The 11,089-nt window shown below is 36.1% G+C and overlaps 1 protein-coding gene across 1 annotated transcript; it reads right to left on the minus strand.

Annotated features, from left to right (window-relative positions):
• Positions 1-486: 486 nt before the first annotated feature.
• faah2a (fatty acid amide hydrolase 2a) lies at positions 487-11,055 on the minus strand. The gene is made up of 11 exons (XM_055204998.2): positions 10,747-11,055; positions 9,527-9,609; positions 9,317-9,453; positions 8,562-8,771; positions 5,878-5,997; positions 4,701-4,836; positions 4,400-4,517; positions 4,014-4,133; positions 3,765-3,876; positions 2,926-3,114; positions 487-1,353 (listed from the first exon to the last, which is right to left on the minus strand). Exons 1-11 carry the CDS (start codon positions 10,933-10,935, stop codon positions 1,166-1,168), a joined length of 1,602 nt encoding a protein of 533 aa, XP_055060973.2. The 5' UTR covers positions 10,936-11,055; the 3' UTR covers positions 487-1,165.
• Between the last annotated feature and the right edge of the window lie 34 nt (positions 11,056-11,089).

Raw genomic sequence — 11,089 nt, forward strand, 5'->3', positions numbered from 1 at the left:
TATAGAAAAAAATTAATATGGAAGTGAATGGGGTTTGGTTACAAACATTTCTCAAAAAAATCTTCCTTTGTGTTCATTAGAACAAAGAAATTCGTGAGAGTGAGTAAATTATGAAAGAATGTTTATTTTTGGGTGAACTATCCCTTTAAAGTTGCTCTTATCATCTTCAGGAAACTCCTAAATTGAGTCCTCTGATTGATTCCTTTCCTATACATTACTGTTTACAGTAAAGTAGATGCTTTAGATATTTGTGGTGATCTGAAGTATAAATCCCTGGCCACAATGTTTTCAAACAGTTTATAAGGTCAAGCGGTTACCTCGGAAATTGTGTTTTTTTGATAAGACATTCACAACATTTAATTTACTAATGAAAGGAAATTTAGTAATAAAAGTCATATTTCTATTCTGAAACTGAACCTAAAAAATTAACTCGTGCCTTGTGTGCCTTTCTTTAGTTTACACTTTGAACAGAAAGTACGCAGGAAGCATTTTTTAAATTTATTTTTAATATAATTACTGCTTATTAAATATACTTATGTTATAGTAAACATATCAACAAATTACAAAATGTTATTCCATGCTTTTCTGCACTGCTCTGCAACTGAGGAATATTTAAACAAAATTAAATGGATTTATAAATGGTAAAAATAAATGTCAGTGTCCAGCATTCAAAATACCCAGGCTATTGTAAATAAAACTGCTTTGTGTTATTCTCTCAATAATACAAAACATTCTCTTGCTTTCACAATATACAACAGAAACAAAATATTTTAAAATATCAGACAGATTTTTCACAAAAAAGAGCCTGCTCTTAAAAAGCCTGTTAGGTGAAAGCAGCACAAATATTTCATTAAACATCATTGTTCCAGTGCATGAAAGTAAACAAATGCATATTGTTTACTGTACAAAGGATGTTATGAAATGACTTACATAATTTCTTATGCAATTATAAAGTTGATAGCTGTCTTATATAATCAGCCGAGGCAATTTTTTCTAGATTTTCTATATTAATACCAACTTTTTAAATAATAAGACAAATACAGCCCTCTTAAACATGTTGGATAGCTGTCACTAAGCTTTGGATGTTTACATATGCTGTGCGTGGTATGTACTGTTGGTTATGTAGTCCTGTTGTTATACTGTATATTTTAATACATGAAGTAGATCAAGGTTTGGCTGTTGTCGTGCCTGGGTCTCTCCAGCCACCAAAAGCATTCTCCAGGTAGAGAGCAGTGGCCAAAGAGAGACGGTCTTGTAATTTTCCTGCCACGATTTGTACACCCAAAGGCAAACCCTCTGAGCTCAGGCCCAATGGACACTGGGTAACTGGCAGGCCCAGTATATTAAAGATACCTAAAACGTGAATAGACAAAGATAATTAATTTCAAAACAGCAGCGTTACAACAGAACTAGATCTGATACACCTGATGGTTTTACTTTTACTGACTTTCCGTTAAAACCGCACCTCAGTGTTTACAGTAAGGGTTTATCCTAGTCCCAGACTAAAATGCATGTTTGAACTCTCTTAATTTAAAAACATCTTGCACTGACATTTCTTGACACACATATCCGTGCCATCTAAACCCTGTCCGGGAACTGCCCCTAATGGTTAGACATCAAACTTTTCATCTTAATATACATTTTGTGTAATAAAACCTTTAAATAAATACTGACACACATATGGAGGAATCTACAATTTTTTTACATTTGAGGGACCCATTTACATAATCTGGACTAGGGTCACACAAGCCCTGCTGCTGACTATGCAAATATAATGTAAATATTGGCAACAAACCATTTATCGTCCTATTCAGTATGTCATATAACAACCTACACTTACTTACAACCTACATAGTAAAGTCCAGCTTACACAATGAGGGGCATATATGTGTTGTTTAATACTTAAAGGATTAGTCCATTTTCTTAAAAAAATCCTGATAATTTAATCACCACCATGTCATCCAAAATGTTGATGTCTTTCTTTGTTCAGTCGAGAAGAAATTATGTTTTTTGAGGAAAACATTCCAGTATTTTTCTCATTTTAATGAACTTTAATGGACACCAACACGTAACAGTTTTAATGTAGTTTAAAATTGCAGTTTCAAAGGACTCTAAACAATCCCAAACGAGGCATTAGGGTCTTATCTAGCGAAACGATTGTCATATTTGACAAGAATAATAAAACATATGCACTTTTAAACCACAACTTCTCGTCTATCTCTGGTCATGTGACGCGCCAGCACGACCTCACACAATACGTCATCACGACAAGAGGTGAAGTATGCGAAACTACGCCCCAGTGTTTACAAGTGTGGAGAAAGAGGACCGTTCCGACGTTGTTGTATGTGGAATGTTACTTCTTAATGTCTTTGTGTCAGTAAATTGTTTAAAATGATCCGCAAATGAGCGTTTCATATGTGTAACACGTGACCTTTCCACGGCATTACGCAATTACGTGAGGTCGCACTGGCGCGTCACAGGACCAGAGACAGGCGAGAAGTTGTGGTTTTAAGGTGCATGTTTTTTGTTTTTCTTGTAAAAAATGACAATCGTTTCGCTAGATAAGACCCTTATGCCTCGTTTGGGATCGTTTAGAGTCCTTTTAAACTACATTAAAACTGTTACTTGTTGGGGTCCATTAAAATGAGAAAAATCCTGGAATGTTTTCCTCAAAAAACATAATTTCTTCTCGACTGAACAAAGAAAGACATTAACATTTTGGATGACATGGTGGTGAGTAAATTATCTGGATTTTTTGTTTTAAGAAAATTGACTAATTCTTTAATAATTTATATTACATTACTTATTATATTTAAGGCACTTTTCGTGTTGCTGGTTTTCACATTTACACCTAGTGAAATTTTCAGTTAAAAATGTATTGGAATGCAATTTTTTTAATGAAACTGCATTAAAATCTGATTTTACCAGTGTAAGAGAAGTTGAAAGGCGTGAATATTGGGTGGTGGTGTTTGGGGGCGATTTGGGGATGAGAAGGGTACAGCAGCACACCATCTGTGCCTAGCAACTTCTCCAGATCCTGCTGCAGACTATCCTTCTGCTGGACAATGAATGGAGATGGATGGGAACTCTGGAACATCTCAACTAAAGCCAGACCTGAGAAAGAGAAAGGGAAATGACAATTACACTATTGTAGACAATCGTTTACTCCACTTTCATAATAAGAACATCCTGATTATTTGCTCACCCCAATTTTATCCAAGAAGTTTATGTCTTTATTGGTTCACTCCAGAAAAATTTGGTTAAAGAGTAATAATTTTTATTTATTTAATTATTTATTTATTGGCGAAAATCCTGATCGTTTCGCCAGATAAGACCCTTATGCCTCGGTTAGGATCTTTTAGAGCCATTTTAAGCTGCATTAAAACTATAAACCATTAAGGTCCACTAAGTCCACTATATGTAGACAAATCTTGGAATGTTTCCCTAAAAAAAGTACAAAAAAGACACAGGATGACATTGGAGTGAATAAATGATCTACATTTTTTATGGAAGTGGAATATTCCTTTAAATGGATCTTTAGACCCCTTTAGATTGGACTGAAGGTACTTCTTGCAAGAAAAAGCTTTAACTTTTATTATAGAAAAATCAAAATCTGAGAATCACAGAAGGAAAGAAAGTGAGAGCAATTTAATAATAGTATACAAGAAAAAATACACTGACTTAGTTTTGGAACAACATCATAAGTATTTGTTAAATTAACTTACATTTTTTGTGAACTATTCCTTTAAAATGTCCTCACATACCTATTGCTGCTATGGTATGAGAGGAAAATCCCAGGAACCACTTGAACAGCTCCCAGACAGGCCACACCTTCTTTCCACCTTCACTCATTAGTTCAGCAAAGGTTGTAGGAAGCTGAGATGAATAAGGTTAAGATAATCACACAAAAAACATGACAACTAGCATTTTCTAGGCCAAAACTTATTTATTTTAATTTGCTTAATGAACCAGTCCAACTAGCTAAATTGTTGGAGGCAAGACAGAACACTCACTTTCCCGTCCTTGCCAGGTGAAGCCATCATAGTTCCCCAGATCTGAAAGGAGTACTTCAGCTGAGGAATAAACAGCTCTTGAACTTTGACACCAAGGTCTTCCTCTAAACGTTTAACCACCTAAGAAAACAATGTCAAGTCCAATATGAGACGAATATCACATCCATAATACACTCTCAAATAAAGGTACAAGAAGGTACAAAAGTTGTCACTGGGGCGGAACCTTTTCAAAAGGTACACTTTTGTACATAAAAGGTGCATTTTGGTACCTTAGAGGTACATACTGGAACATATTAGGACCTTTTGATAAGGTACAGTCCCAGTGACAACGCATATACCCTTTTTTCTGAGATGTGCTAAAGGATATGCAGACAATACCTACTTACCATCTTCTGTGCCTGAAGTAGTTCTGGATCCACTGGGGAGACCAGAGGAGAACCTCCGTTGTGGGGAACTGAAAAGAACCTTAGCTTCTTTAAATCGACTTTATCAGAGAGGGACAATCTACAAACAACGAACAGAGACAGACAGAGAATGAGAGAGACAATCTGGGTTGCTACAAAATTGTGGTTAATTCACTGCAGCAGCAAGTTCAAATATTTAATACAGTTATGTTAATCTCATATTTTGGAGCAGTGGTGTATGATGACTTTATCTATCTAGTCAATCTGTTGACTGTAGTATTACTTGTGTGCATTGGGTCCTCCCATGATGTTTAACATTGGAATAAGGTCTTCGGCATAGCGGCACATAGGTCCAGTACACAGAAATCCCATCTGCAGTCCGGAGGGTGGAGGATGCTGCCCATCATTGCTTACAATACCTGTTTGTAGAAAGAAAACTGAAGTAGTTTGTGTTTCTTTGCTATATTAATGTACTATATACTGCCACCTAGTGGGGTTAAAAACTACTAGATGATGGTTAATTATTAACTTAATTGTAAACATTTACTGTTTTTATTACACACATATATATTCAATACATGTAACCCAGCTAAATTAATTTTTTTGTGATTTGCAGTTTTCTAGATAAAAGCATTCCACAAAATGTAAAGAGCATTCTGTAAATACCTTGATAATTTTAATATTGACTTAATAAGGCCATTTCAACGATTAAAAAAAGGTTGGAGATTGAAATTAATGGGAAATCAAACATTCATGCCCTAAAATTTCATAATTTGATAATGAGACTGGATTTCACAGGCAGGGTCACATATTATCAAGCATAACAATTAAAGTATATTTAAGTCATCTTTGGTATGTCCCTGTTACAGCATGGCCTTTTTTAAGCATGGAAGCACATCCATGAAACATCACCACAATTTTACAATCTTCCAAAACTGCACTATAGACTGTAAAAAAAATATGGACATAGTGTCAGTGACGTCACCCATAGGTTTGTAAAGAGCATTGTCGGAGCCTGTCGGAGACATCTTGGCAGTGCGTCACTGCCTGTGCGTCACTGGTGGATAACCGAAAATGGGCAAAGAGGCGGGTAGCTCGACAGTAGTAACAGCAGTGGCAGTTCACCTGTCACTAAAGTGGCCACGCCCTTAATTATGCAGAACTTTAAGGCTTAACACAATTTAAACAGATGAGTTACAAAAAAATGTACCCCCCATAAAGTTCTTATGAAGGGCAAAATTAGCTATACAGACCAAAAACACTTTTTGTACCAGGCTGTAAACATATTTATTTCTGCTTTAAAGTTGGGCATTTTAACATGGGGGGGTCAATGGGGTTTGACTCCCTTTTGGAGCCAGACTCTAGTGGCCAGTCGATGAATTGCAGTTTAAGTCACTGCCGTGTTGGCTTCATGATAGAGACCAGAAATTTGCCTTTTGAACTGCATACACTTTTCTTACCTACTGATGGCTTGTGTCCAAAAATACCATTGAAAAAGCAAGGAATACGGATGCTGCCCCCGATATCAGACCCAATTCCGATAACAGAGGCACCGGCTGCCAAAATACTGCCCTCACCTCCTGAAAGTAAAAGCATTTGTAAATTCTTAGTTTAAAGAGTGAAAACTTATAGTAAATGAAAATGTTGTGTGCCTAAATTGGTGACATGTAATAAGCAAACCAACAAAATTTTAGACATTCTTAAAGGGTTAGTTCACCCCAAAATTAAAATCTGGCCATAAATCACTTACCCCTGTGTCGTTCTAAACCACAAAGTCCTTCGATTGTCTTCAGAACACATTTTTAGGTATTTTTGATGACAACCCGGTGGCTTGTGACTGTCCCATAGACTGCAGTTTAATTTTCACAATCAAGCCCAGTAAAAGAATAAAAAACATTGCCAAAAAGGTCCATGTTTCATCAGTAGTTCAATAATAAAATTATAAAGCGACGAGATGACTTTTGTGTGCAAAGAAAACAACACAAACGATCCCATTCAACGCTTGCACTGAACGACCAAGGAGGAGAATAAATAGTTAAATAAGAGAGTTTGTTTTGTTTTCTTTGCAGACACAAGTCTTCTCCTCACTTCATAATATTATTATTAAACTGTTAACATGGTCCTTTTAAGCGCTGTCCTTTATTCTTTTCTGGGCTTGATTGTTAAAACAAAACTGCAGTCTATGGGACAGTAAAAAGCCTCCCGGTTCTCAACAAAAACATCCAAAAATGTGTTCCGAAGACAACCGAAGGACTCCGCGGTCCAGAGCGACACAGGGGCAAGTGATCCATGATCAAATTCCAATTTTGGGGTGAACTAACCTTTTAACAGATGTGTAGTGTATGTAAAATGTATGCAAAACTAAAGAAAAACACAACAGATGGCACATGTACATTACCGGTCAAAAGTTTAAAATTAACTACTCATTTTCCCCACATAATAGTGAAGACTATAGAAAAACTAAATTTGTTACTATGGTGGGAAATATGTTTTGACAAGAAAATCTAAATCAATCAATACTATGGCATATTTGAGCATCTTCGAAATAGCTACCTTTGTTAAAGGAATAGTCTACTCATTTTCAATATTAAAATATGTTATTACCTTAACTAAGAATTGTTGATACATCCCTCTATCATCTGTGTGCGTGCACGTAAGCGATGGAGCGCGCTGCGACGCTTCGATAGCATTTAGCTTAGCCCCATTCATTCAATGGTACCATTTAGAGATAAAGTTAGAAGTGACCAAACACATCAACGTTTTTCCTATTTAAGACGAGTAGTTATACGAGCAAGTTTGGTGGTACAAAATAAAACGTAGCGCTTTTCTAAGCGGATTTAAAAGAAGAACTATATTTTATAGCGTAATAGCACTTTTGGGAGTACTTCGACTCGCCTGAAAAGTCCGCTCCCCTTCTCCCTCTCATAATGGGAGAGGGAGGGTGTTACTGCGCCGAGTCGAAGTACTCCCATAAGTGCTATTACGCCATAAAATATAGTTCCTCTTTTAAATCCGCTTAGAAAAGCGCTACGTTTTATTTTGTACCACCAAACTTGCTCATATAACTACTCGTCTTAAATAGGAAAAACGTTGATGTGTTTGGTCACTTCTAACTTTATCTCTAAATGGTACCATTGAATGATTGGGGCTAAACTAAATGCTATCCAAGCATCGCAGCGCGCTCCAGCGCTTACGTGCACGCACACAGATGATAGAGGGATGTATCAACTATTCTTTGTTAAGGTAATAACATATTTTAATATTGAAAATGAGTAGACTATTCCTTTAACAATTTCGCAATAATGTACCATTTGCATTTTATCATGAAGCTTTTTAATGTATCATCCTGGGATGCTTTTTACACAATATTATAAGCTCTTATTGGGTGCTTTTCTTCATTATTTAGTCACCCATTTCAAAATCATTTTAAAAGTTTCGTTTTGTAATAAAAGTAGCCTAATTAATATGTTGTTACAAGTGTTTTTTACAGTACAAAACAAAAAATCCAAACATTTAAGTCTTTAGATAAAAGGTTTTTAGGATTATGAGAAGATGTGACTCTAAACTTTTGACCGGTAGTGTTCACTGCAAAAAAAATGATTTTCAAAAAAAACATTTCTTAGTATTTTTGTCTTATTTTCAGTAAAAATATCTAAAAATTCTTAAATTAAGATGCTTTTTCTTGATGAGCAAAATGACCCAAGAAAATAAGTCTAGTTTTTAGACCAAAAATAAAAATGTAAATATCAAATTTAAGTGGTTTTGTGCATAAAACAAGCAAAAAAAATCTGCCAATGGGGTAAGCAAAATTTTTTTCTTAAACACTAAATTCAACAAAAATTCTAGAAAAATGTGCTTACCCCATTGGCAGCTTTTTTGCTTGTTTTATGCACAAAATCACTTAAATTTGATATTTTTGGTCCATTAGACTTGGTTTCTTGGGTTGTTTTGCTCATCAAGAAAAAGCATCTTAATTTAAGAATTTTTAGATATTTTTACTGAAAACAAGACAAAAATAATAAGAACATTTGTTCTTGCAGTGTGTACAATATTTGTAAAATTAATGTTTTTGCTATTTCTGTCTTTTTTACTGTGGTTAACTAAAGCGTCAGTATGTGCATGTACTGTATGTGTGAAAAAAGACCTGAGCTGCCGCCAACAATTCTCTCTAGGTTGTAGGGGTTATTCGTGATGCCATACAGGTGATTGTGAGACTCTAGCCACATACAGAGTTCACTGCAGTTTGTCACACCCAGAGGAATCGCTCCTGCCCTCTTCAACAGAGCAACAGATGGGGCATCTACCGTTGAAACTAGATCCTTTCTGGTCAACAGACCTGTGGAGTTTGGCATTCCTATGTAGGAAGAAAACCCAAAGTGTCAATCTACAGACATACTAGGTCATTTTACAGCTCAAGGCTGCACCATTAGCATCAACAAACAGGCTTTTAAACTATTTTCTCTAACAAACTATTTTTACTATTGCAAACAAGTTTCGAAAGCTCTACTCAGCAACAGGGTTTACAGATTTAAAGGAATTCAGTCAACCAAATGTTAAAAAAATGATAAAAGGAAAAAATGACACACTGGTTCACCCCAAAATGAAAATCGTCATCATCATTTACTCCCCCTAATGTTGTTCTAAACCTTTATGAGTTTCTTTATTGTGTAGAACATAAAAAAAATGATATTGAGAAAAGTGATGGTAATCACACAGTTAATGGTAGGAAAAACAAATACTATGGAAGTCAATGGGTACCGTCAACAGTGTGATTACCATCATTTGTCAAAATATCTTTTTTGAAATTGAGTTTTCAGTTTTGGGTGAACTATCCCTAAAATACGAGTTTGACTACAGGACAAATGTAAAACAATTAAATGTACATTACTGGTCTGGTACCTTGCAGGGCAAAGGCCTCTTTAACAGTGATGGGCACTCCAAGCAGAGGTAGCCTGTCCTCCAACACGTCCTCTCCTCCCGTCTCTTCCTCTATAAGTTTATCTACCTGTGCAGCTTCCTGAAGGGCAGCAGAAAACCTAAATGAAAGATAAAAGAAGTTTTAAGAGAAGTTTTAGGAGAAAAACAGAAATGACCTCTGCACTCATTCACCTGTCCTTGACCATTGCATTGATAAGTGGGTTGACTTCCTGAATGCGGTCAATGTAGGCCTGGACCACTTCAACACTTGTTACCTAAAGGCAAAACAAGAAGAGTTTAGATTACACAATGTGATATAAGTCACTATAGAAAACACAACTGGGGTACACAGCTGAAAGACAATCAGGAAGAAAGAATAAAAATATTACTTTATATCAAAATGTTTATATAAAGATGCAAGCTGTGCGATATCAGCATTAAAAATCTCCCAGTAAAATCGAAATGTTTTCCAAGATGCCACAAATGTCAACCTTCAGCAATAAAAACACAGAAAATAAATGGGATAACCTTTCACAGATAATGTGTTGGTTTGTGTTCTTTATATGCATTATATACATATTACATAGTTTAAAACAACTATGGTACTTTTTACTACAATGAGACTGGTAGCAAATGCTTTTGTCTTCTTAGTGTGTTAGTTAAACAATTATGATGATTCAGTTTACATAACACTTGATATTCACACATGCGTACAGTATAACTAGAGTTGAAGATGCATGATAGGAGCAGCCAAAACACAGCTAGACCTGCTTGCTACACCAGCAAAACCAGCTGATGCAGTTTTTTTCAGTAGGGTTGCATAATTAAATATGTTTCTTATTAATATTCTAAGTTTGATATTTTGTTCTGTGTTTAGGGGGCCACAAAGGGATCCATCCAACACAAGGGAGGCAAAAGTTTGAGGACCACTGTCATCAAGTAAACATGACCTGAGTTGTACAATAAATACCTTTTTAATCTGACAATACATTTGTAATGACAACTGTGGGTAAATAAAATAATCTTCATTTTTGTGTGACTTTTCCTTTAATAACCCTAAAAAAATAGGTTTTATTGCTGCTGCTGACCTTTGAACAGCCTTAAGCTAGGAATTCATTTAAGCTAGTCTTCTTATTTTAATACGCTTCATAGCCAGATTGTGCATTAATCACTGGAGCTATATTAACTAATACAATGTGATGTCAATAAAGTAGTTACATTTTAACTAACGTTATATGGTTTGTGAGCCATAACTACAACTCCCAGCATTCATTACATGTTACCTTGCGCATCTCTTCCGCGCTCCGGGTGTAAAATAAAGATCTTTGCCGTAACATCATTCAAAGAGTAACAATTGTCGGTTAATTATCACAGATAAACCTACACAGCGTTTATGCATTTTTACATCTTACTTCCTTCCGACGGATCTTTCTGGCAAGCTGCATTGCTGGGAGCAGCAGAAGTGGGTTAGTAATTGAAGGAAGTCGGGAAACTCCGCCGTGCCGCTGCTGGGGTGCAAACAGCTTAAAAGCGGCGAACAGCATCCACACCACAGCTCGAAGCAGGCGGCCCAAAAACCGCTCGAACCGGGTCAAAGCCATTGTATGTGAGGAGCAATGACACCAGTACGCAGGTTGCTATCAAAGTGAAACTGGATTCGGCTCTTCACTGCCCTCAACATGCAGAGAGGTGTAACTGAATCCCTGAATGGAGAGTCAAATGTCACTCACCATAGGCGTGTTTATTTACCGTCAT

The sequence above is a fragment of the Misgurnus anguillicaudatus genome, chromosome 3 (genome assembly GCF_027580225.2).
Source record: "Misgurnus anguillicaudatus chromosome 3, ASM2758022v2, whole genome shotgun sequence".
In the NCBI taxonomy this organism is placed as follows: Eukaryota; Metazoa; Chordata; class Actinopteri; order Cypriniformes; family Cobitidae; genus Misgurnus; species Misgurnus anguillicaudatus.